Here is a 27,362-nt window from a genome sequence, read left to right on the forward strand (position 1 = left end):
GCGGGAGCGGGCTCTGTGGTGCCCGCGGTTTTCGCTGCTGGGGGCCAAGGGGCCGGGCTGGGTCTCCGGCTGCAGGCGCATCCGCGTGTCCCAGGCTGATGCGGCGGAGGGAGCCTGGAACTCTGGGGGTCCTTCCTGTTTAAGGAGAATTTTGTAGATGGGGCAATAAAGTTTCCATCTTGTAAAGATGTGGAGGCCTGTGCATCTGCAAAGTTGTAGCAGTTTTGTGTTATGGCAAACATTTGCAATATTTGCCCTTACTTTACTTTGTTTTATGTTACAAAAACCTTTGTTTTGCCCGAATGTCTGTATGAATTAACATACTGGGAATGTTGCCTAAATAATACGTGTGAAACAGCGACATGGTCAATCATACATATGTGTGTGCTTTGGGTTGTACTGGCCTGGACAGCGTTTTGTGCAGTAGAATTCAATGTCACTGGGTCACCAAAACTGAGTGTTGTATTCCAGCAGTGTATATTCTAGGGTCGAATGCTTACTGAGATTGCTCTACAATTCATATTCAGACATCCAAAGAGAATTATTTCTTGCCAGTGTGGTGTAGCATGAGGAGTTCTTGTTCAGCTTATGACTGTCTAATTTCTAGCTTATGTCCCAGCAACATCTGTCCTATAGACATTGCTGTTCTTACTGGAATGTTCTCATATGTGGTCAAATATGAGATGTAATTTAACAAAACTGTATTCAGACTGGTAATATAATTTAGTGTGACACAGACTGATATGGGAAATCTATATCACATTACATCATGTGTTCTTTAGCAGGGAGTTAGTGGAATTGTCCACACAGTCATATTCAAATCATCTTTCAAACATTTTTTGGTCTGCCCTGTAGATTGGGAAGCATGGCTGCTAAGAAACTAAGAAGAGCACAGTTGTCTCAGGAAATGTGTGAAAGGCTGAGTCGCTATCAGATCACCACCTGTCAGGTGAAAGAGTTATTTTATTTGTGGAGGGGTGGGTTTTTTGTGGATTGGTGGTGGGTTTTTGGGGTGTGGGTTTGTTTTTTTGTAGGTTGGTGTTTTTTTCTGTTTTTTTTGTGTGTGTGTGACTGTGTTGTTTTAATGCATGTTGCGTTCACTTTTTGGAAGTTTAATTAAACTGGGAGCTTTACTTTTTACAAAGTAGGGAGCACTTCAGACTTTCTGGCCTGCTGCCTTGTAAAAATAGAGCTTTAAAATCATGGCTGCCTAACTAAAACATTTAAACTTTTATGTACTTACTGTCCCTATGGAGGTAGGGAAGTTGCTGAAGCAGCTCTGTGGAGAAGGGCCTGGGGGTGCTGGTGGACAACAAACTGTCCCTGAGCCAGCAGTGTGTCCTTGTGGCCGCAAAGGCCAAGGGGATCCTGGGCTGCCTTAGGAAGAGCATGGCCAGAAGGTCAGGGGAGGGGATCCTGCCCCTCTGCTCAGCCCTGGTGAGCCTCACCTGGAGTGCTGTGTCCACTTCTGGGCTCCTCAGGACAAGAGAGATGGAGCTTCTGGAGCAGGTCCAGCACAGAGGGTTTCAAAGATGAAGAGGGGATTGAAACATCTCTTCTACAAGGAAAGGCTGAGGGAGCTGGGCCTGTTCAGCCTCCAGAAGAGACGACTGAGAGGGGACCTCAGCAATGTGTAAAAGTATCTGAAGGGAGAGTTGCTAAACCTGTGGAATATGTACTAATTTTGGGCAGATTGCATCAGTTTAGTCCCCAGCCTGGACTTCTAGGTTGATATCTCTGAATTGCTCTGTACTCTTTCAGGACTTCTTATGTCTTTCCGTCTTGGAGCTGATGAAAGTGACGGGACAGAGCTACTATGAGGTGCAGAAGCTTCTCTGTAAAGTCAGCCGAGCTTGTGCTCCCAAAATGCAGACAGTAAGTGTGCTTGTGTTGATACTGCTTTTGATACAATATCTGGCAAAGGTGAACATTGTCGCTCATCTTTTTAGCTGAGAGGCTTGTCTCACTTTTACTGCACAATGACATAATGTTTTTGTTTTTAAATCTAAGTCTTTGATGCACTTTAGGTTGATACAGTTACATTTATTAGGTATTATAGCCCCATGAGATTGTTCAGGCTTGCAGCAGCAGTTCTGAGTGCAGCAGGGAAATAAGTCATACTCTCTGCCAATCCAGCATGTAAAAATTGCTTATAGCAATGTGTATCCTGCAGGTAAGAAAATAATTTATTTTTTTACTACAAACAAATAATAAGAATTTTGGTATAAATAGATATAAAAGTGATGCCAAGAAGTGAAATGATCCCGAAAATAATTTTTAAGGACTTTTTTCACCCGTATGAATGAGTTATAGTGTGCCTTAGGCTACAGTAGTCTAACTGGGGAGGGTGCAAGAAGGAAACATGTTGGCTGCAATGCAGTGGCAGCATTTTCTTTTCTTTTTTGAATTCATATGAAAAGATGTCTTTTAGAACAGAGAGGATACAGACAGTTTTGATCTCAGTCAATGCAGCCCCCTTTTTATTCCTTACAAAAATAATCCATGTCCAAATGTGTAATTGGCATAGTAATTATAGGAGTAGTTCTAGGAGACTTTAAATTCACTAATATGCTGCAATAAAATTAGTAATAGAAGAATTAGTATGGCTTTTAATGCATGTATTTGAAGCTAGCAAATTGGTAATGAGCACTGATCAGGGAATCTTACAGGTTGAAAACAAACCTTGTTGAACAGGAGCAGAGACAGCTTTTGTCACATCATGATTAAGGACTTATTTGTTAATATTGTGGTAAGGGAGAGAAAAAAAGACTTAAATTTACTCTGTGAGCTATAAATGGAATATAAATACAAGGAAGGGTGATAAGCTAAGGGCAGACTATAGCTGAATATAGCAGTACTTCTCTCATTGTTGAGTGTTAAGTCATACCAGGTTGTTAAAAGCAAATACAATTTTCCTATTTCCATTTAAAAAAGCATTTTCTAATTTGCTTGTTTTCTTTTGCTATTTTCCCTCCTTTTGTAGGCTTATGAAATGAAACTAAGGAAGTCTGTCAGTCCTTCTTCAGCCTTTTTATCTACCACACTTCATAATTTGGATAGAGTCCTGCATGGTGGAGTGCCTTGTGGATCCCTCACAGAGGTAATTTGTTTAATATATTTTACTTTAGTTGAGCATTCTGCTTAGAAATTGAAAGTCACAGATAGGTTGGACTGTCTTGTGTCAGGTGCTTCAAACACAGAATACTCAAAAATGTTTGGATGAGAACGGGCCTTGCCAAGTGCTTTTCTTTGTCTACTGTGGCAAATTGTCACAGTAGAGGAATAAAAATGAGAAGTTATGAAAATCTTACTATGAAGAAAATACATTTTTTTGCATCCTGTAAGCAAGCTAGATTGATTTTGATTCCTGATAGAACTGACTTACAAAATCTAACAGTGATTTAAAACATACTAGAGTTTAAACAAGACTAAGTTGAAACCAAACAGTTTCTGCTCTAGAATCTCTTATATAATGAGGGTTTTTTAAGATAAGTTTGTAAAGATTCTGAGTATTTCTTCTTGTAGACAATGGAATATGCACCATGCATGGAATGCCCAGCACCAGGAAAGGCAATATTGTGCTTTAAGTTTTCTTCTGGAAAAAAGCTTCTGAGTGTGATTTTTGTATTCTATGATATTTTGGTTAAAAATGAAAGGACCTGCCTGGTGCAGTTCTTTACGGTGGGAGATCTCACCAAGGGAGGGAGATGTTGACATCTGTACAAGACATGTAGTGGATGAGACCAGAACTGCAAGCCCTTCCACCTGCACCTTGGGCTTGGTTGGTGACTGATACATAACTTTAGTCAGAAATAATATAGAGATAACTAGGTAGGGTCCAGAAATGTGATAAATAACTCAAAAGATTAGATGTGTCCAAGAAAAAATGAAATAGTGTATTGCTTTTTATTTGCCTTTTAGGTACTAAGTGTGGAAAGCAATTAGGGCACCTATTAGGGGTTTTTCAGCAAATGAAAAGGTAGATAACCATTAACCATACAGAAGCTGATCTTCTTTTAAATCCTGGTTCAAGAGATTTTAAGAAGCTTTTTTGCAAGAGTCTTGAGATTTAAAGTAGTGTAAAAGGTTGGCAGCACAGAGTGTTCATCAGGACTGCTAGATGAAATTTTAGTAGAAAGCTATCAATTTACTGCTGCAGCTGGTTTGATGCTGTGCTTCTGCTGCTTTTATGCTCTACTGCATCTTGTGAACACTTTCAGGTTTGTTTTTTTATTTTTGGATTTGAGTGACTTTAGGATTTAACAATTTTAATTTGCTTTTTCACAATTCACTGGAGCGTAACAGACAAGTAGATTGTCTTTTGGCATTTTTGAATTAGATGGATATTTTAAGTCTGACAGAAATTCTCTTCAAAAGTATGCTGAATGCAGCATTTACTTCCTGACTGCTAGGGCTAAATTACTGTCTTTCTGTTACTTTACCCAGCAATGAGGGTGGCTGGAAACTTGGAATTTGAGTACCTGATCAGAGGGATTAAGACTTGTGGTCGTGTCTTCTATAGCCAAATCTCCTGTCTTTTTGAATGCCAGAGGGATTTGATTTGCATTACACTGTTTCAGACCATTTTTTTTTCCAAGCCACTATTAGGTTTTAAATTGAAGACTAAATCATAGCTGAAATTCTGTGGTCAGAGCTTTTTTCCAAGTTTTATGAGGAAGAATTAAAATAGTTCCTTTTTTGAATATTGAAAAGTTTAATCATCTGGTAGATGAAGATTTAGCTCCTTGTGTTTTCATTCAAACCCTACAGATGTGCCAGAGAAAACAGTATATAACTTACTGAAAAATAATTTATCTCTGCCTAATAAAATATATTTTAAATAACTGTTGTTGTCTCCATGTTTCTATCTGGGCGATTTTTTTTTTCAGAGCAAATTTGGAGAGAAATTTTTTGCAGACATTTAATTTAAATTTATTAGAGGAATTTCAAGTAGGATTCTGTTGTTCTAAGCACTTGCTGAACCAGTGGTAACGACAAAAAAAATTTGTAGTTTTGTAAAATTCTTCACGGTGGATTATTTGAAAGCCTGTTTTAAGGCCCTTTAAAGGAATGCAGATTAAACATGAAATATTGTTGGTTTTGGGAATACAAATGCTTTCTTGCTCCATTGGCTTGCTTCCTTGTGCTGCAAGGTCCCCTCATTTTCTCGGATATGATGCTCATATCCTTGGACGTTTTTGTAGCATCTCTGCTGAATTGGCTTCTGTGTCAGCCACTGAAATGGGTATTGGGTCCAGTGCACCTCCCAGGCAAGGCTGAAACTACAAATGTTTTCATGAAGTATCATCACAGTTGTCCAAACATTTTAATTTGACAAACTGGATTGATGCCCTCTCCTCATTCATTTCAAGTCCTCTTTTTAACAAGAGACAACTGGTGAGATTCATTGGCAATCACAGTCTAAGGAATGTGTATTGCCTCTGTACTTTTTATATATGCTTTGGGTTCACATTAAATTGTAGCAGATATTGCTGATATGATAGTTTGTAATTTAAGTGCACTGTCTGGGGAACAGATAATTGCATAAATTACTGATTCCTGATCTGTAATTCACCAAATGCATTGTGTCCTTCTAAACAAAAATCATTTAATGCTTCTCTTGCATTAAAGCTTCAAGTAGATTTGTTGATATATCTTGACTTTCAGGCCTTGTTAAAAGACAAAGGTGATTAAAGCGATTTTAACCAACTGTTAACTATAGCTACTGTGATCCTTCAATAAATTTACTGTGATCCCTGTAAATTTTCTGTGCTTCAAGTCATGCTGCTACTGCTTAAAACAAAACCATAGCAATACTGTATTATCTTCTGGGGAAAGTATTTGTGCTTGAAACCAAATTATCGTGCATGTAGTCTCAAAAATCAGTTTGATTTTGAGTGTCTGTCTATTGTAAAGTTTTTAAATTTAAAAGTAAAATTAAAGTTTTTAAATTTAAAACCATAGTTCTGTGTTTACGCCTTTGTTCTGGCAGCACGAGGTGTTTTGAGACCGCATGTTTTTTTTTACAGTTCAGCTTGCCTGGAGAGGCTTGCTTTTACACCTTGCATTATTAGTTTGTTGCTACTAGCATAAGAATGAACCCATCACTCTGTTTTTACTGCCTAGAGTCACTTTATTTTTGCTGGTTTTTGGCCCTCCTAGTATTTACGATTTCATCATCTCCCTTCCCAGAAGCAGTGACAATGTGATATTGTATTCAAAGATCCCTTGTAGTAGTAATGAACTTGCAGTTATCTGAACACAGAGCCCAGCATTCAGACACAATCTCTGGAAGATCTGCAGTGGATAAAGAGCAGCAGACTGCTATCTCTAGTAGAAAAATATTGCTCTCAGAAACTGGTGATCTCATCAAACAATGTGTTCTTTGGATCCTTTTTCTCTTCAAAATCATACTGGAACCTTTTCATACAAGCTGTGCTCTCTTTGAATGCTGCTTCACCGCAGGGGCTTTCAGTGAGCACAGGTGGAAGCTTTGGGGATCTGGTCTGGATATTGAATGGTGTTGGTGTTGAAATATGGTAATAGGGGGTTAACATCAATAAAAACGCACACTGCATAGTGCAGAGTGTAATCCCTGGGGCAGATAAAATCTGTCTAATGTATATATGTAGTTCATATTGAACATTCTTCTTTATAGGATATAAGCAATTATCCTTGTGTTTCTAGGAGAGACCTGGTTTTCCCAAGGTAATGTTGATTTCTAAGATGTTTATGTCTGTGAGCTCAGTAGCTCTGGAGTTAGTTTTCAGCTCTAAAAGCCATTGACGACATGTGAATGTCAACTGTGAATCTTTTGATTCTGCTCTGTTTTAGAAGGTAGCACAGGGACAGATGGAAGAGAGCTAGGTGTCTCTAGGGAAGATTTTGTGAGGTGAGGGGGAGAGTAGGGGACCTCAAATTTGAAAGGTAATAATGATGTCAAAGAAAGTACAAGCATAATGCTCTGTCTGAAAAGCTTTTTTTATTCTTCAGGGGATGAATTTGTCTGCAAGGTACAAATCCAAGAGTAACTGCAAATTGGTCTTTGTGGGCTGTGTTCTGTCTTTTCATGGCTGTTGTCTCCCTTGGTAACTGAAACAGTAGAATTGGGGGAACACTGGCTGATGGGACTTACATAAAAGTAGAAGTATGCTAGAATGAATGTGATGTTGCTAATCTTTTTCCTTCCAGATAACTAGCCCACCAGGTTGTGGCAAAACTCAATTTTGTATTATGTTAAGTGTTCTGGCTACGCTGCCTGTAAGCATGGGAGGACTAGATGGGGCTGTTATATACATTGACACAGAGTCTGCATTCAGTGCTGAAAGGTAAGGTGCAAAATTCTAAAATACACACAGCTTCTTAGCACCTTTAATCCTGGAACCTTTGAATATTTTCTGAGCAATAATTGTGCATTTTTAAATACTGGTGGTAATTATTAAACATTCCTCTGGTACATGCAGTTATTCCACAGACAATGAAATTAATTTAATAAAATTGTTTGCTCACCTTCCTAATTTGTATGAAGTTGCGGATTCCAGTTCTGGTGTGACAAGGTGGATGGCATGATCTTTAATTTTTAAATGGTCTTATTAGTCCTGTACCTGAAATCTTGCTTTGCAGTTTGGTTTGTGGAGTTAACAGGATATTAATTAGAGGATGTAAAGGCAGAGCATTTTGGCTACAAAGGCAGTGGAGGTTTTCCAGTGAACAGTGGGACTGATGTTGCCAGTTTTCCTTCAGATTTCCATCCTATTTCTGTTCAATACCCTCCTGCATTTCTGATTCCCTCTGCAGTAACCTTGCATCTCCTGTATCCCTAGCAGCTATGCAGTACTGTCATACCTTATTTCTGTAACATCTCTGGTTCTTCTCATATCTCCTGTTTGGCCCATGCAACCCAAATGGCTGGGCTGTGCATGTTGGTGTGCTCGAGTGCTGAATGGACGTGCTGTGCTGGATTGCTTGAGTTACACTTGTTGGTTGCTGCTCTTCCCATGTTAAGTGTCTGATTAACTGTTGAAATAATCCTGCAGTGTTTCATTAAATGTAGCTCTAATTTATTTTACTTAGTTACCAAAGTTTGCTAAACTTTGTGGCTTTGATGTTTTTGAGATTTCAGTTCCTTGGTCCCTGTTGTTTGGAATGAGCAAGTTCAAAAGTTATTAAGGGTCTGGGGAAGGACAAGAAGTTCAGTAGTCTCATCCTTGTTAGTGTAGAAAAATGGGCAGAAAGAGGTTCAGTGAAATAATTCGTATATTTCAGATGATCTAGTAGCTATAGCCATGGCATGATTCTGGAGTATTAAGGTAAATGTATTTCCATTGATTATTCATTGCAAGTTATTGTGGATGAGAAGGTGGGATTTCAAACCCTGCTTTTTGTCAAGTTAATGTCACAGAAGTTTGAAGCGTATCAAAGAAAAAAAGCTTCAAGCAATTGTTCTGTAAAGTACTGTGCTTCCTCCTTACACGCCACTTAAGTTTTATTTCAGGTCCCTGAAATGTAAATAGTAAGAAAAGGTAGGACCTAAAGAGTGAGTTAAGACTTGTCACTTAGAAATGAGTGCTAAAGAAAAGGAAAGCAGATGCAGATGAAACTGAGACTGCTGAAAATAGAATAGAATGTAGAAAGGAAACATGGCAAAAATAATATTATTAAAGATGAGAATATTTATGTATTAAATCATATTTAGTATTGCTCAGTCACAAATGATAAACACAATTTCAGCAGACCGAAATTGTGTATCTTACACTTTCTGTGTTGCATCCTCTAAGGAGCTGAACCATCAGGGCCAGGGAGGTGCATATCCCCTTTTCCCAAGGTGGTTGGGAGCTGGAGCATTTGCCATTTGTAGAGAGACCGAGGACTTGCTCAGTGGAGTAGAGAGACGGCACTGGGGCAATCTAACAGTAGCCTTTCCTTGCCAATGAGGAGGCCTGAAGGAGATGGCACAGGAGAGTGTGCTGGGAGACAGCAGGCATACATTGAGCTTCATTTCTGGGATGATATATGGAGAAGCTTTATAATTCCTAACTGCCTTTGTGGTGAAAAAGCTTTGCTCAGAGAGGTGGTGCTGCCTCCATCCTTGAAGGCTTCTGAAATAAAGACTCAAGTAACTCATTCTGACTTCACAGATGGCACTACTTTGAACAGGATGTTGCCTCAAAATCTCCTGGGCTCTCTTTCTAAACTGATTTTAAATTTGTTTTCCCTAAAATATTTTTAACTTTGTGTTTTAATGAAAGGAGCCTAAGTTTAAAGAAAGAGAACAAGTAAGTTGTGCCCACAAGTATAATCCACTAGATGCCACTCTTCTCAAGCTATAAGTGGTGGGATATGTCTCCTTAAAATATAAACAATTAAGTATTTTTTGTTACCAAAAATTAAAATCTTTTTTGTAGAAAAATTTTTATGTCTGATGGATCTTCTGTTTCTTACCAGCTTGTTAGATTTCTCTGGTGACACAAAGCCCAATCTATGATTTCACTGCAAGGTAGAGGTGAAAAGGAAGATGGTTAGAGTTGGAGAGTAGTTTTATTTAAATGAAATTAATATGTATGTTAAATGATTAGAATAGGAAAATGTTTGGTCATTGAGTGGAATCTCTGGTATAAAACTTGAAGCACTTACTCAGTAAGTAAACTTTCCTTCTAGAGGAGATATGCCCTTTCTTTGCATACAGACACATGATGTCTTCCCCTAGTGTACCACTGACTCAGCATCGCTGGAAAGAGAATCTTAACTCTTCTGACTTCCACTGTTTCACTCTGACTGGATACAGTATGATTTTCCTTTTGAAGAGATTTCCAGCCTTAGTTGGGATCTGCCTATGGTTCAGAGCTTTGCTGTGTTTGCTTTCTGAATACTTGATGCCTTATTATCTTGTATTATTCTTTTTGCAGTATTATGCCTTCTGTTTTTTGTTGGCCTTTTTTTAATAGGTTGATTGAGATAGCAGCAAACAGATTCCCTACTTATTATGACTCAGATGAAAAGCTGCTCTGCATGACCCGTAGCATCCACCTCTACCGAGAGCTGACCTGTTGCAGTGTGCTGAAGAGGTATTCTTTTCCAGAGTTTAAGAAAAGACAGTTTTGACTGGATTGTCCAAACCAATTTTTTTCTGTATCAAAGTTTTATGGAGAATAATTAATTTGAGACCTTTTCATGTGGATACCAGCATGGTCTCCAACAAAGTAACATTGTTACAGAAAGATTAACATTGCTCTTATCATTTCATAGCACGTGACTAATCCATTTGATGCTTTTTAATTTGTGATAGACAATTTCTATGTGATCTGATTCTTGTAAGCCTTTAAAGGGGAATGTTCATGAGACAGGTATTCTCTTGAATTGTGGAGAGACCATAGTATAAGAGTTACATTTTCCATGAAATTGCAGTTTGTTCCTCCAGAGCAGTTTACTTCCAGGAAGATGGGGATTCCTCCAGCAGTGGGAGGAAGAAGTTGTTTAGTAGTCATCAACCTGAGTGCAGTGTTGTCTTGTCATGTTGTTATGTTATATTAATTTGTGAACATATATTGCAATGAAAATTAATGAAGTTATATTTTAGCATCATGTAGTGTGTTTTATGTTAGTGGGAGAATTATTATCAGAATAGGTTTTCCTTCTAATACAGCTTTATCAGAGAACAGCTAGTAGCATATTAAAGAAACATAGAATGGTTTGGGTTGGAAGAGAGTTAAAAGTCATCTAGTTCCGAACCTCCCATCATAGGCAGGGATAGCACCCACTTGGTCAGGTTGTTCAGGGCCCCATCCAACTTGGCATGGAACATTTTCAGGAATGGGGCATCCACAGCTTCTCTGGGCACCTGTGCCAGTGCCTCACCACCCACTGAGTAAAGAATTTCTTCCTGAATTCTAATCTGACTCTCTTCTTTTGGTTTCAAGCTATTTCCCCATGTCCTATCACTACCTGCCCATGTAAAAAGTCACTCTCCCTCTTACTTACAAATTCCCTTGAAGTGCTGGAAGACCACAGTGAGGCACAGTTTCAATGCCCACTTTACTTGCTGTCTACCATTCAGGGATTGTACAGCATACTGTTGCTAGCCAGAGGTCTTCCAAAATTCCCTTGTAGAGAGATCCTGCCTTGGGCCCACTGATCCTCAGATTCCTTTCCAAATCTCTTTAATACATGCAGATATTAATGGAGGTGGTGTGGGAGGAGGGAAAAAGAGGGACTGATTTTAAGCTTATTAAATGAATCTTTATTTTAAAAATTTTAGTGTTATAATATTTTTGTGTAAATAATGCTATAAGTGACTTTTTTTCTTTTTTTTTTTAGGATTATGTCTTTGGAAGAAGAAATTATTTTGAAGAAGGTTAAACTTGTAATAATTGACTCTGTTGCTTCAGTTGTCAGAAAGGAGTTTGACACAAAACTCCAGGGCAATCTGGCAGAGAGAAGTAACTTTTTGACTAGAGGAGCATCAGTGTTGAAGTATTTGGCAGAGGAGTTCTCAATACCAGTAAGTTCTTCCTCCTTTTCTAAGTTTTTGTCTTACAGTATCAAGTAATAGAGAAGAAGGAGAATGACAGGAAGAAGAAACCAGACAGTGATTCTACCAGGAATCTTTAAGCAGGTACCAGTTGGAATATAGTTGGGAAATAGAAGAATAGTAATGGTTCTGCTTGGTGTGTTTCTTCTGTGGGTTTTTGTTTGTTTGTTTTTTAAAATCTCTTAGAAATTATTTTAATTTTTTGTTAATTTGGGACTTTAAATAAGAAAATACTAATAGAGTCTCCAGCTGTCTCTGTGCTTTTTTGTTTTGTTTTTTCTTAAATCCTACATTTTCTTGCCATTAAATATTGTCTATCCTGATGGTTCCTTTGTGCTGCATTTTCACTCTACCTAATGTATGCTCTAGGTAGGTGAAGATTTTTTTCTGCCTCTGTTTTACTTAAGTTCATAGAATCTCAAAAAGGCTTAATCTCTGGAACAGTGTGAATTCCTTTTGTATCTGGTAATGTATGCTAATTTCTCCAGAAGGGAAGGTAACAGCTCAGCAAATCTTTGTCTGTAGACTTGCCCATAAAATGCAAAGGAAGACATGTACACTCATGTGTAGTGTACATGAGTAGTACAAGGACTGGGTAGACCTGATTGAAAAGTGCTTTCGAAGATGTGAACTGTGTATATGTGTTGTGTGTGCATTTATTATGTGTTCCACAAAGGATCATTTCAAAATATATCATTGAAACTCAACTCTTTAAAGTATTTCCTGGTATAGATAACCTACTCATCTCTCCAGTGTAAGAGAGAAGCTGAGTAAGAGTGTAAGGCTAGTGGGGCCTTTTTCACACTGATGCTCCTGAGGTCACAGAAACTATCACATCAGAAATAGGAAGTGTGGAACTGGCGGATATAACTTCAGAGAAATGGATTTCCTTCTGCATGTGACTTCTAAAGACTTCTGATGGAGAAGATTAAACTCCGCCTAAGTGCCTTTAAAGTTCACGTACAAAACATAGCATCCCAGTCAGTGCACCCAGTAAAGCTGATAGTGACTCTTTATAAAGCCAGGAAAGAATTGTATGTAATAATGTACACTCTGATAGTTTGAGAAAATATTATGCAGTCCTTTGAGAAAGGGGAGAAGTTTTATGAGAAGATACTATTTTTCTCTATTTCTCCATTTTCTTCTCCATTAGATAGCCCCTGCCCTCCACAGTCACTGAAATGGTGAAGCTGAGCCAGATTTGAATCTCTGACATTTCAGGTTGGAGTGTGTTGTGCATCTGCAAGTGTTGGTGCATACTGCAAAATCAGTCTGCCGTTCCATGTGTTCCAATAACTTCCCTTACAGAGTATCTGAGGTTCTCACTGTAAATAACCCCGTTGGCATTGTTTCAGATGTTCTTACTTAGCTAGAAAATAGTAAATATAGATTTGGGACTAAGGACATTAGTAAGGTTGCAAAGTGATTTAGATCATTAATAAATTGGAGACATGAATGTAACTCTTCATGGCACAATCAGTGTGACTAATTGCTAAATTGGGCAACAATTAGGGAGATTCAATCTGAGGCTGATAGGATTTGAACTTGAAATCAATCCTTTTGGCTGTAGCTAAAGGTCTGGTGAAAAACTGTGAGTAGTAGAACATGGGAATTGGAAATTAGGAGATATCAGCCATAACTCTTATTGGAACAGTACATCTGATGTTGGCAGTGCAGAGAGGGTGGTGAAAAAGCAGCTTCCAGAGAACAGCCTTGAGAATGAATGGGGGAGAGCAGTCTTAGTGAACAAGACATAAGGTGCTTACTTCGTTTAGCTTAGCTAAGGAAATGTTAAGGGCTTGTTCATTAGTCAATATGCACCTGCTCGGTGAAGAGGTGTTTGATAAAAGCTCTCTTTGGCTGACACAGGTGTAGCACAGTTCTGTGGTTGGAAGCTGAATTAAGCAAGGTCAGACTTCAAATAAGGGGTGTGTTCTTATGTTACTAGACTAATTAATCATTGGAATGCATTACTAAACATAAATAGCTGCTTATCATGAGTATATTTAAGTGGGCATTCCTCCCCCATTTCCTAAAAGGGGGATGGGTTCAAATAGGGTTAGGTTTGTGGAAACCCTGTGCTACCATGTTATGCCAGAGTTAAAAGGATTTTAATGCAGTTATTTTTGTTGGCATTATAAACTCTCTAACTGTTTATAGTTATGTGTTTGTGGTGTCAGGTTATTGAGTTGGATGTGCAAAAGTGGCTAGGGGTCATAGTTTTTTAGCAAACTCAAGGGGAGCTGTTTGAAAGCCAGGTAGCTCTATATGGTATGAAGTATTTGGAAAAAACATTGATCTTGATTGTACCAAAACTGATGGTGGTTGTTCATTAACATCTCTGCACCTCTATTTCCAGGTTGTAAAATGGGGCAGAACTGTTCAGTGAGAGGATATTGTGAAGATAGGGTTGTTACTAATAACAAAGAACTTTGTACAGAGTCCAGGACAATATATAGATGCTCCTTGGAAAGTAGCAGTTGCCTCAGTGTAAAATTTAAAACAGTTGTTGTAAATGAAAACTTAATCCATGTCTTGAGATGAGAAAAAAATAATAAGCATATTAATTGAATGGTACCATCTTAGCCACTGAGTAAAGCTAGTGAACATGGTTTGTGTTGTCTTATAAGTTTAAACAGTTCTAGTATCATTAATCTGCAAGGATTCCATAGCTTCAGAGTTTCATACCTTCTTAATGTTCCTCATGAGCAGCTCCTCTGAGTACTGACTCTTCTTGGTTCTTGCAGCAGCCATCTAACTCCTCCGCCGACTCCACCCTTTTATGCCACTTGTTCTTGTTAGTTACAGGTGTTCCTAATCTTTAGTAATTAGCCCCGGCTGCAACTCGTTGGGGGATGGGATTACATTCTGCATTACCTTCATTTATCCTACAGGTTTGTGATTGCCATTTTTTTGCTTGACCTAATTTTTTGTTGTTGGAGGTTTTTTGTGTTTCTTTTTGTTGTTGTTTGTAAAGTACAAAGAAAAGCAACGGTTTTTTTTTTAATTTATGGACATTAGTAAAGCTTAAGTTGTTTCTCAAAAAGTGAAATATGATGCCTGATCACCTTTTTGGATCTTTTTTTGATTGTAACTTAGCAGTGAGCCCAGGTTCATTTTAGGCATTTGCAGTGATGCCAGGGCAAGAGGCAGCACAAGGTTTAGTTCACTTATGGCCAGCTGACAGGGGACCTGGCAGCCCTGCTGATGACTGAACAGTCTCTGAAGCTTTTGTCTCCGTGGGGTACTACATAGCAGTGTCCCTTTTTCCCTTTCCTGCACACTGTTGTAACCAAAACATAGTTTTTTTCTCCCAGGTTTGGTTGGAACTAGCCAGTCAGATCAAAAACAATTCCTGGAAACTGAGAAGGGCAGCTTGATTATCAATGAAACAAAACCCCCTTTCTTTTTGAAATCCAGTGAATATGGAAATCTATATGAAAAATTTGTTACCTTTATGTTAATAGAGCACCTTGTAGTTGAGAGCATTTGGATCTGAATGGCTTCTCTTTCAATGTGTGTGGATGCTGTCTACCAGATTACATAATTAAGCAACAGTAAAAGTCCTATATGCTTCCCATGTAGCTTCCTGATTTCCTTAGCCTTCTGGAAAAGAAAGAAAGTAAAATATGCTTTGGATTTGCTTTCTTCCCTTCTTCCATATTCACAGGAAACTGTATATTATTAGTGGATGGTATTTAGTGAGAGTAATTGTGTTTGTGCTAGTTGAGAGATGTCTCCTTTTCAGTAAAGAGCTAAAAGTAAAACCCAATATGACAAGAATTATTGTTGAGATTTAAATATTTACCTTATAAAATTTGTTGTTCATAGACTCTGATTTTCTAGTCGTTAATACTTCAGAAAATAAGTGAAGCTGGCTAGACATCTCTGTGAAAAAGTACTCCACAGGCAGCAGTTGCAAAACCAAACTGCTTTAAGCATTCTTTTAAATGTCAAATTGAGACTGATGATGAAATTTGCATTGTAAAACCACAGGCTAATCAAATTACAACATTTGCTGTCCTTTATGCTTTTGTCTGGATTATGTTCTTAGATCACTGAAGTGAATCTTTGTTATTTATGATCAATATATTGGTTATTGTTACCAGCAAATGTATAATAGTATGGTCTGTTCTTTTTTTATTTATTCTTTCTGAAAATATGAAGTAACTTAGGATGAGAGACTTTAATCTCTCATGTGTGGTTTTTTAGAGCAAATGAAAGACAAATCTTATGTAATTACTCTCCAATGCTTTTATTTTCTATGCTAAATAAATTAGCAGTAGTTCAAGAAGGCCACAAGTTCCACAGGTAATATTTTTCCACATTTAGAATAGACGTGCTCCATTTAAAAATTACACTTAATATTTATGACAACAAATCTGTAACAGTCAATTTTCTTTTCACACTGATCTCATAGACTTCAGTTTCAGTACTTCACAATAACTATGCTCCTTAAACTTATACCCAACATTTTCATTTACTTTGGAAAGCCAAATGCTTAGCTAAGTGTATATTTGCCTTTAGGATGAGTAAGTTTTTTTTGGTCTCAAAATCACTTCATATGGAGAAATTACTTGACATCTGCAGTGCCTTTTCTGCTGTCTTTTGTTAAGTGCATTTGCTTGTATTGTCTCATCTTCCTGCAGTGAAGTGTCTCAAAACTGAAGTGCTTCTGTTGGCAAAGGGAATATTCAAGCTGTTAGTTTTCTTTTGGTTTATAATCAAGTATTCCCATTTGCCCTCATCCTTGCTTCTTTTTATTCTGTTTCCACATAGATGGTTGCTTGCCACCTCCTCTGCACTTTAGTTATTGCTATTCTGATATTTGAAAATATTATTTTATGGAACGCAAAACAGATTCCAAAATAAAAGATTCCTGAAGAAAAGTTTGGATGCTAGTTCCCTTTGAATTTAATATGTATAGAGTTTGGTAAAAGTACATAGTTGATTTCTTGTTACATTGTGTAGCAGCGCTGTATGATGACTTTTCCAAAATTATGGGGATGCATTAGACTTTCAGGTTATTTTGTCTATATCGGGACTGTAAAGCTGCTGAAATGCAAACTTTGTTTTTTATTCTTAGCTATTAAAAATTGTTTAATACCAGTGTTACAGAAACTGTAATTGAAGTATCTTTACAGTTTGTTTAAAACTAGAATAAAAGAAAGTTCAGTTGCAAAACTTAGAGAATTGGTTCCACTTCAAAGTTTTCTAGAAAGAGAAATCTCTTACAAGTTACACCACATGGAATCATGTGTTTCTTTAATGAAGTTAAATGTTAAATGAGAAATTAAATGAGTTAATGTTATCAGAAGAAAACATTTTGGAACTGAGTTTCCAGAATTTAACTAGCCATATTACTTCCATTACTTCCAAAACTAACTTTCTTCTAAAAAAAACCAATTCTTGTTCTCTTCAAATGTTTCACTTCCCCCAAATTCATGTTGGTGTTCAAATCCTCATTAAATGGTGAACTGAACAGCATTAGAAAATTGCATGTGTGTGAGCTGTATCAGAACTTTTGGTTTTAAACATAATCTTTTTCGGTTTAAAGAGGAGCACCTGACCTTGTTCAATGTGCTTTATCTGTTTAAGTAACAAATAGTTTGTGAAATGAGTGTGGTGAGGCACTGGAACAGGTTGCTCTGAGAAGTTGCAATGTACCATCCCTGGAAGTTTTCAAGGCCAGGTTGGATGAGCAGCCTTATCTAGCAGAAGGTTCCCTGCCCATGGCAGAGGGGTTGGAACTAGATGATCATTAAGGTACCTTTCAACCCAAACCATTCTATGATGTTAAGATTTCCTACCATGTTATGCTTAGAAGTACTTTCATGCCCAGAACTGAGTCCATAGCTTTGGATTTTTTAATGAAGTATTATAATGTTAGTCTTTATCTTTTACAAATACCTACTTAAAAAGTTAGTGTCAGAATTTCACATTTACATGAGCAGTGCTATTTGTAAAGTGTGATTTGGCATGAATTTTAATTTCTGTTGTTGCTTACTTGGGAAACCAAGATGGTTAATGGGAACTTAGAGAACAGTGTTCTTTCTTTGCCCTTGCTGAAACTTCATAAACTCAGGTTTTTTTGGCAGACTGTTTATGCTTCACTTATTCCTCCACTCCTCAGTATTGAGCAAAAACTGATTTTGATAAAAGGGGGTAAATTTAACTGTTAAATGTTGTTAGAGTGGTGAAGGTAGATGGCTTTGTCTTCTAATGTGGTTGTTATAAATTATCCTCAGAAGGTGCACAGCTTTGTTTTAGTTTAAAATGGCTGGTTAAAATGTAATTATAACTACCTTCAGTACTGCTGCCATTTGTGTTCTTTTTAAAATGTGTCTGGAGAATATATGTTTGTGCAGTTTATGGCCTGACGCTGTTCCTTTTGGGTGATCTATACCATAAAATGTTTATTACTGCTGAGGAAAAGGAATGAGAAATGCTAGAGAAATGTTTCCTGTTTTCATGTGGTGGTGAAGTATAGTGAAGGAGGTGGTTTAAAGTTATATGATAGTTGAATTCAGTTTGTTTTTTCTTTTAAAGTATTCCCTTCATTGCTTTTTCCATTTTACAGTGCAAGTGACTTTGCCAAAAGCTATCATTCTGCACAATTGCGTATATGAAATTATGTAGAAGGAGCACACCAGGATTAACATATAGGAGAGGGAGTTGAAAGGAATGAGATTTTACTGCCAGGTTTATTTTTGATCTGCTATATGATTCTGCACAATATTTGCTATAAAGTAGGGCAGGCACTTTTTCTGATATCTGCCATGACTTGAATTTCTGAAAGACTTCTTCCAAAGTAAATAAACAGTTTCTTGGATTTTCTAACCTTCATTGTTGCTATGCTTCTCTGGGTTACCTTCAGCTGATTGATAAAATCTTGTAAGTGAAGTGCCCAGAAGTGGACAATTTTCCAGATTAATCTCCAGCAAAGTTTAGGTATGGAGAAGGATTTCTTCTCATGCCTTGCAGGGCATCCTCATGTTTATGCATTGTAACACAGTTTGCTTTCTTTGCAACAACCTGATGCTGTTTACTTACCAATTATTAAAATCTTGAATCTGCATTTGCTGATTTTGTTGCTTAGCTAGTTGCTCCTTTTAATGCTGTTTTTCCTGACTTGCCAAGATGATTTTGAATTCTGATCTCATGGTTTACTTGCAGTCTCCTCCCTGCTTACCTGTTTTTGTAAGAAAAAAGGTCATTCATTCTTTACAGATTCTTTGTGTAACTATTGGGTAGAACCAGAATTCAAGCAGACTGTACCATTTTATTCAGTGAGACACCTTTAAACACTGATAACTGCTATGTGTCATTTTACAATAAACTTTGCATAGATTAATCTAGGTTATAGTTTTCTAGTTTTCGTAACATACCTATATATACTGCTAAAATAAAAAGACAGTATTTGTATAAAAATACTGCTGTTTTTTTGTTTGGGATGTTTTTGCTTTGTTTTTTCCCCTGCCTTAGCACATTGTTATTTTGTATGTACTGTAAAAAACAACGATTAATTGTACTGATGGGCATTTATGCCTTGTCTTGGGAGTTTAGGGTTTGACAAGATGTACTGTTTTGACTGTATGAAAAACTGCCTGAACCTTTGGGCCAATGGTCTACTTGTGACTCTGCAGAGAAATACTTATGTTTTGAGTATTCAGTGCTTTTTTTCTTGTGCTTCTTCCTTGTCCTCTGATTTTATTTAAACTGTAAGTTCTCTAGGAATATTTCTACATTTGCATAATTTATAGCTTAATTTATAGCTGAAAGGTATTCTGGTCTTTAAACAGGATAGCAACGCAAAGAATAGTTGACCAGATTGCGAGTTGTTAGAAAAATCTTGATGGGTCTTGAGCTCCTTGTATCTTGAGCTCCTGTATGAGCTCAGTATACACAAATTAGTAATTTGATTTCCATATTCTCTAGTGTTAGTTTGCTTTTTGGCTACTCAGCCCCAGGACTTCTGGGAATAATGAGGACCAGCTCAGCAATTGTTACTCCTAAGTAATATTGTACCAGCCCCCCTGAGGCATAAAGGGATGGGGACAAAACAAAATTAAGATTGAGCAATGCATATGTCTCTTATAATACAAATGTGCCCAGAGATCAAAAGTAAAATTTTACTTTCTTGGAAACTGGGGGTAATAGAAATGATGGTACCACTCCCCTCTTTGTGTCTACAGGACTGCTTTGTGAGAACATTGCAGTCATCTGGAGCTAGGTGTGCTGCTGGGGCTGCTTTTTGATCAGGTTTGGTCTGGAAGCTCCATGATGATGCAGTCTGCTTGCTGCTGTTAACTGCAGAACCTGCCTTTTGCAGTCTGAAAAATTTCCTTCTTTCCACATGTAATAACAGACAACCAGACTAAACTATTGCAGCTAGATGGTTGAGGATCCTATGCTGCCTTGAAAGTAGAAGTATCTAGATTTGCAGGGTAAGCTTTTCAGTGGGCACTTTTCTTCTGCTGTTGAAACTCTTGTGCATTAGAAGAGTTCTTTATATTGCTCTGGTTTCCTTACTCTGTTTTGCTTGGAACTGGAATCTATGAGCTATAACATAAGGTCTCCTGAGAAACTTCATTCTGACTTTTATACAAGAAGACTCCATCTTCTTTATTGAGAACAAGTATGTTTTATATCATTGTTCTATGAAATTTCAGCTGTATGTGTTGATTTTTTTTACCCCAGTTTTCTATGTAAAGTAGAAACCCCATCATTTTAATAGCCTTTTAATTCTTTTGGCAGACATTTAGTATAAAACGGAGGGAGAGCCATTTCTAATACAGATTCCTTTGAGAGTCTACATGGATTTCAGCAACCTCATCAAAACTGTCATGTTACCTCTCTTCAAAATGCTTAGCTATATCTCATTTGAGAGTCTAGCATTTCTGCTATAATATAGTAAGTAAACAAAATTAGATTTCAAGGTTTTTATTGAATAGGGCTGAACAGTTTTCTGCAAAGTTTTGATTAGACAGGAATGAATGAGCCACTAGTTTTTCATGTTGAGACTACCTCTGAATTTTAATAATGACAGGATTTCTTTCCAACTCAATAGTCCTAACATTTGATACTCCAATTTGGATAAGCTATATTGCCCAACCTAGCAATATTAAAATAACTTTCTTTGTCTCTAGATTCCAGTATTTGCCATATGTTACTTTTGTATTTATCGTATCTCATACTTTTGACCTAGGCAAAGAGTGATTTTCTCTTCAACAATATCCAAGATCTTGACTGGATTCTTGGCAGTCTATGGTATTACATTTTTCATTATGTCCTGATCAGCAAGATTAGTTCTCGTACATGAACTGGTTTTCCTTCGTGCAACTGAAACTTAGTTCTTGAGAGAAAAATTGCTTTAGAAGTGTTTACTGCTTGGCTGCTTTGTGTAACTTTATGTAAAGATCTCCCATAGGGAGGAAGGGGGCTTGCTTAAGGCTGCTGGTGCTCTAGAACATTAATTTAAGCAAAATGGCTTCAGATATTGGCAGCCATTGACATACCAAACTGAAGTTATTTTCCTGTAAAGCTTATGAACAATACTAGTGAGCTACAGCTGGGTAGCCGCAAGTTCAATATAGGGTGATGTGTCTTTCTCTAAGTCTTAGATTTTTGTGTCATCTAAGGCTGGTGTGTTTTGGGCTCGTATAACTTCCTGTGGTTGCATGGAAGAGGTCTGTCACAGCTCTTTCTGGAACTGTAATGGAAACAGTAATACCTGGGCAGCGAGTACAAAGTTTCTGAGGGGGCCTTGGGTACACAGGATATGCACAGAGTGTACTAGAGTACTGTGTGTTAGAGCAGGTGTGTTTTATTCTGCTTCTGTGATATCCCTAACATGGAGCTGCTAGAAACAAAGTGGCTGCTGAAACACTTTGTGAAGCTTGTCATATTTTCAAGGAGCAGATTGACAACAGGAAAGGAAATAGTTACTGTAGAGATCCTGTTTGGGGTTGGCAGCAGGACTTACTGCTGTATCTCCTTTCTCAGTTGGCTCAAGGGAGTCACAGAAGAGCCACCACTAACAATGTGGCAATCCACTGATCTGCAGCTGCCATTCTGAAGTTGTCCCTAGGAAACAAGATGCCAGGTACAAGCTGCAAGCTGAAAAAATTACCTGTGCAAATTGCAAGTGACACATGGGTAGTAGTTTAATTGCCTGCTTACAGAAAGTGTGAGTAATACAAGAGGTGGTCAACAAGTGGCAGGGATTCTTTCTTTCCTACCTGCCTTGTAATTAATTTTACTGTCACATTTGCAACTGGTTTGTGCTTGCTTATGAGCCTGGACAAGGATGTAAACCAGCTGAAAAAGCAAACCAGAGGAAAAAATGTAGTGAGCAATTGTGCAGCTGAACAGGCACTAATGTAGGCAGAAAGGAGGGGCAAGAGTGTGTGGTTTCTGGCAGCAGCACAGATTTTGGATGTTAAACTGCATTTTCAGTAAAAAGGATAGCATGAGTGAAAATGCTAGAGGGATTATTAGTCAGAATGAGCAAAGAAAAAGCTTGAAATGTTCTTTAAACTTGGAACTGTTCTAGGAAGGCCTGTATAACATACCATTATTATGATGCTTTGTATTTTGACTAAAGGTGATGCCTGGTTGTATACAACCTGTCCTTACACTGCTTAAGTCTTTTGTGCACTATGAGGTCAGTGTCCTGGTTTTAATCTGTGCATTCTGATTTTAAAATGCATCATAATATGCTGTATTTGGAGTTGTAATATATTCTTGCATAATGAATTATAGCTGAGGTCAGAAATTATGCTGAATAGTAGACTTTCAAACCGCAGTATTTTTTCCTGTGCTGAAATTCAGGATGATATGTCTAACAAGCCACAGAATAGCTGGTATGGTTCAGAACATGCTTGCATTTCTTCATTATTAATAGTTCCATATCCATCTGTCAGTGTGCTATGGCTGAACTATTACCCAAGATTTTGCAGCTGCTGCTTTAAGAGTCTGCATAATGTAGTTATCTCCAGCTCCTGTTCTTTGTCTGCTAGTAAGAGGAAATTTTACTGAGAACTTATTAAATTGTCCAAGACGAAGTTCAAGTTCAGGTGAAAGTCTATGATCTTGATTTAACTTACTTGGCGTGTGGTACTTTTCTTGTTCTTTTGTTTGGACTACGTGGTTGCAGCAGTTATTTCAAGTAGTAGTGGTTTGTTTCATCTCATGAGAGGTTCTGTACGTAGTTGTTGTAGTCCTGTATCTTGTCATTCTATTTTTAGAACATTTTGCGCAAATTTTAGCTGCTGATCTGCTCTGAAGATACCCTGTAGTGAGGTCTGATTTGAAAATAATGGGGCTATGGGTAGTATGTGTGGAGCTTTTTGACACCCTCTATTAAAAGGCGGATGAAGATGAATTTGTTTGCAGCAAAGATCGCAATTGATGTAGAAAGTAGTATGTATATAGATTGCCAAAGTACTTTTTGCTTGATACTGAACAGTTACTGGAGAATAACAATTCAAATTATTGCTAAAGCAAAGTAGTTTCAAACTAGTTACTTGGACATGCAAAGTTCCAGAAGTATTTGTGTGGTCATCTCTGTGTGCATGTGCTTTTTTAAAAATTTCAGTGCTGTCGAATTGCAAGTACTACAATTTGTAAATCATAATAGATACACACTTTTTTCATTTTTTAGTGCCAGGTAAAATCTGTCAGCATAAATGTGTAGTTTCTTCAATTATAAAGTAATAATACTTGTGTAAATTTAAAAGAATTTGCTTTTTGTTTCCTAGAATAACATAATTTTTGCTGATAGGATATAGTGAAATATTTGCCATCTTTTTAAAAATAGTGGTGGGAAAAAATTGCATTATGCACACATGAATGTGCCACCTGCATTCAGTCCAGTCATTCACCTCTGACTGGATCTCTTCCCATTCTAAGATGCTGGCTGTTAAAATACAACCCAACAAGTTAGGTGTCCATTAATTCCCAAAGGCTTAAGTTGTTTTCCTGCCAAGGGCCACTTATTACCAGCCATTAAGTGGTAGTAGACTGGTCTGTTATTAGGGCTGTCTTTCAGTGGCCTTCATGTTTTGTTTGCTTGTTTTTTTTCTGGTTTTGGAATGTTCATCATTAGGATTACTTTGAAAGAATGTCTTCTTTTCAATTATTTTAATGCTCATTTTTACTTTGAGCTCTATTTGCCCTAAAGCACTGCTGTTTTGCAGTTGGCTTTGCAATCATTCCTTCTGAAGGAATAATTGACTAGGAATAATAGTTGTGTTTTTCCTCTCAAGGCCGAACAATCTGTGCAGAAGCCTGCACTCTTTCTTCTGAGTCACTGCAGCTGAGTCTTTGAATGGTAGAGGTAAGGTCTACATACCGGTGATTATGTCGTGGAGTATTGGTACAATGACTTAGCTACTGCCTTTTTTTCATAGAGACCTCCACATACAAGGAGATACTAAGCACAGGAGATCTGTGATTAGCCAGGAAATGAGAGCCTGCATAGCAATCGCACAATTTAATTGGCTGGTACTGGAGTGCAGTAAACTGCTGGAACTCTGTACATTTCACCAACTTGTTTGGAATCAGCAAGGCAGCCTGGGTGGTAGAGACTGCTTAAAAATGTGAACCTAGCCCTGATATGCTTGTAGAGCCTTCTGGAATTTGGAGCAGAAAACCTAAGAATTTGTAGCCGTGCCCAAAGCCTATTTATGTCATGCAAACACTGCAAGTGATTCTATTAAACCCAAATGTATTATTTGTATTGTATAAGTTTGGATTTTTGTAACTGTGGTGTTCCTCAAATACTGATCATGTCCAAAGAAATTCTGGTCGTTAAGAATGATCATCACTTTACCCCAGTTCATCTGAAGGATAGACAACATTGGCTCTCATGGCATAACAAACTGCTTTCTTTCTAGCAGCTCAATAACTGATATTTAAGATTCTGTTGTGTAAGGAATGATATAAGTAATTGGCTTTTTTTTTAAGCAAAACATAATTTATATTCGGTTCATAAATTTTGATAAATGTGAAGAGAAACTCAAAGAAGATGAAATTTCTGTGGTATCAGACAAAGATGCCTGGTTCATTACGCTGTGGTATCAGTGATCAAAATCATATAGGTTGTATTCCTGAAATCTAAAAAATACACACAAACTTAATTACTGTCATGTGCTTCTGTCAGAAACTATAGATGGAGTTATAGTGTTAAAATCCTTTTTATCAATGCTGGAATTTTTCAGTAATCCATGTACTAAAAGAATTTGTGACCTCAGAGTATTTCTACTACTCCAGCTTTTTCCTCAAACCTTCCCAATTCAGAGTTGTAACTGATGAGGTAAAGCAAAGAAATGCTGATAGGTGTGAAAGTTTGAGGTTTTTTAAATTAGCTCAATTGATGCCGTCAGGAAAAGGGGGAGCTCACTAGAAGAGGAGCCTGGGGAAACCTGCCTGTCAGCTGGTCTAGTAAAGAAGAGTATTTCTGCCTGTAAACATTGCTTTGTCTAGTTTAGACTGTGCAGTTACTGATGAGCTTTCCTACTTTTGCTGTGACATTTAATCTGGAGATTCTGTTTATGTTTAAATTGCAGGTTCTTAATACACTGTAAGACACTAAATGCTTGTGGTCATTTATATCCCTTTGAATGTGAGTGATCTAGCAAAGTGCACACTACTGACATGCTTAATCATTTGGTGTTAATAAATTCGTTTTTGGATCCACTCTCCCAGTGTAGGCATGTGGAAGTTTTATCAGAAGAATAAAGACAGCAGAGTTTTTGTTAAATACAAATACTTCTAAGTTATGTTGGAGAGCAAGCAGCTTACAGTTTTTGATGATACTGAAATGGAAGCAGAAAGCTGACCCTCCTCCATCTTCCTGCAACAAATTTTAAAGCAATTGGAAGTGAAAACTGACATTGAGATTTCTCTTGAGTTTTTGCTGTCATCACCATGGAGCTTCGTCTATTGTATATAGCAGCTGAGAACATCTGTCCTTCTCCTAAAGGTTTTCTTTTTCCTTTCCTTCAATATGTACCCCTCCTGTTTTGAGGGTGAATGTCTTTTATTGTTTATCCTTCCTCTTAGCCCCTCTAATTTAGGTGTCTAAAGACACCTTTAAATCTACCACCTTGTTATGCAAGTCTCAAAATTAAATTTAATTTCAATAAAGAATGAGTTTTTCTTGGAAATGGTGAAGAAAGTGGCAGCCTAAATTCAAGTTAAACCCCTTTGTGTGATTTTCTTGCTAGTCTTCTGTTTTCCACTCCCTTCTTTACATTTTTCACTTTATCTGTTCAAGGCTGAAGAGATGTTCCCCATATGCTTTACAACAGCTGTTGGTTTACAGTGCCTCTTTAGTCATGGTTGAATTTCTTGGATTTTTTAGTTTTCTGAAATAAGCACAACCACATTGTCCTGGCCAGTTAGGATAAAAATGTGTGTGGCTGAAAAATTCAGGCTGTATTCATCAGATTTAGACTCACTAATATTTTATATATGTGGTTGAAGGTGAAATAACACTCATAATTTTCTGACAGTGCTGTGGACTTTTTTGTATGCATAAATATGTAATCATACACAAATAAATATGCACTTTATCTTATGAGGTATTTAATTTTTTTTCCTGAATAACCTTTTCACCAGGGTGACAGGATGCAATATCCTTTCTTTTTGACTTATTCACTTTTATTCTGCTATAGTTCCTGCACCCTTTGAAAAGGAACAGCTGTGTTGCTGTCTTTTTTTTTAAACTTAGTTATCCTTGTATCAGCTTCTGCTTTCTTGAATCCATCTCTCCCTGCCCATTTTTTATTTTTGCAAGTATTTCTCCAGTCTTTTGAGTCCTTCTAGAAGGTAAAACCTGACCTTTTTAGGTTCCTTCCATTTGTGGTGCTGGTGCACAAGTGTTTTGCAGGAACAGTACAGGGGATTTTTGGTGCTATTGTATGTTGTGCTGTGGTTTATTTGTTCCTCTCACTTCAGTTAGAGCACTAATTAGACAACAGATGTATTTTTAAGCTGTGTGGGTTAAGACTAATCTTAAATGTGCTCGTTCTTCTCAGGTGTGTTTTCTCTATTGATAAAATATATGTATGGCAGATGATTTGTAAGAAATAATTTCAACAAAGTTCTTTAATTATACTGAAACTATAGGTACTGGCTTTTGAGTTACCAAAACTTACATAGATTTAATTCCCAGTTCTAGAAGTCATTGCAATCCATTTTTTCTTCAAATTTTTGGACATTGAAATATTAGCATTTACATTAAGTTCTAATCATAGAAGCATTTTCAAGAACTGCAAGCAGATTTTTTATTTGTATGGATTTTTTGTTCGCTCATTCTATGTAAATTGCATAAATGCTCTGGCAATGTTGGTAGAAGATAATGTAGAAAGTAACCAACAACCTTTTAAAAGATGAATCATAGGCATTTTTTGTTTTCTTTATTTTCAGAATACCAAATATATAGGTATTGCATTCTGATACTAATTTTGTATTGCACCAGCCCATTGTCTTTAGTTTTGTCTTCTATCAATTGCTTTTCAGAAGGTGTTTATGGCCTTTTGATAGGAAAGCATATATTCTAGTAGCTAGAAGTTGTTTGGATTATATTCTTAGCTTTGTTGTTTGGTATCTCCCCTGGCTCAAGTTTGATATGCAGAGGAAAAAGAACCTTTAGTGAACAGGCTTGTGGATGGAGAATTCTTTGTGGCAAATCTTGTTTGCTCAATGACTGAAATAAATACTGATATTCCTACTAGGATGTACTGTCCTATAGTGATTTTGGGTGGTTTATTTCAGACTGAGGTATTGAGTGTGTATTTTGCACAGGGTCTAATTAAATTTGCTTTTG

At 37.3% G+C, this 27,362-nt stretch overlaps 1 protein-coding gene across 2 annotated transcripts in view; it reads left to right on the forward strand.

Moving 5' to 3' along the window:
• The window catches only part of RAD51B (RAD51 paralog B), a 394,406-nt gene that overhangs the window by 37,225 nt on the left and 329,819 nt on the right, over window positions 1–27,362 (forward strand). For both annotated transcript variants that reach the window (XM_005417527.2, XM_031064350.1), the window contains exons 2-7: window positions 856–949; window positions 1,762–1,875; window positions 2,984–3,100; window positions 7,192–7,328; window positions 9,945–10,064; window positions 11,314–11,497. In XM_005417527.2, coding sequence (XP_005417584.1) covers window positions 866–949; window positions 1,762–1,875; window positions 2,984–3,100; window positions 7,192–7,328; window positions 9,945–10,064; window positions 11,314–11,497 — 756 coding nt within the window. In that variant the 5' untranslated portion in view covers window positions 856–865. The remainder of the gene's footprint in view (window positions 1–855; window positions 950–1,761; window positions 1,876–2,983; window positions 3,101–7,191; window positions 7,329–9,944; window positions 10,065–11,313; window positions 11,498–27,362) is intronic.

This window comes from Geospiza fortis, unplaced genomic scaffold (genome assembly GCF_000277835.1).
Source record: "Geospiza fortis unplaced genomic scaffold, GeoFor_1.0 scaffold54, whole genome shotgun sequence".
Taxonomy (NCBI): Eukaryota; Metazoa; Chordata; class Aves; order Passeriformes; family Thraupidae; genus Geospiza; species Geospiza fortis.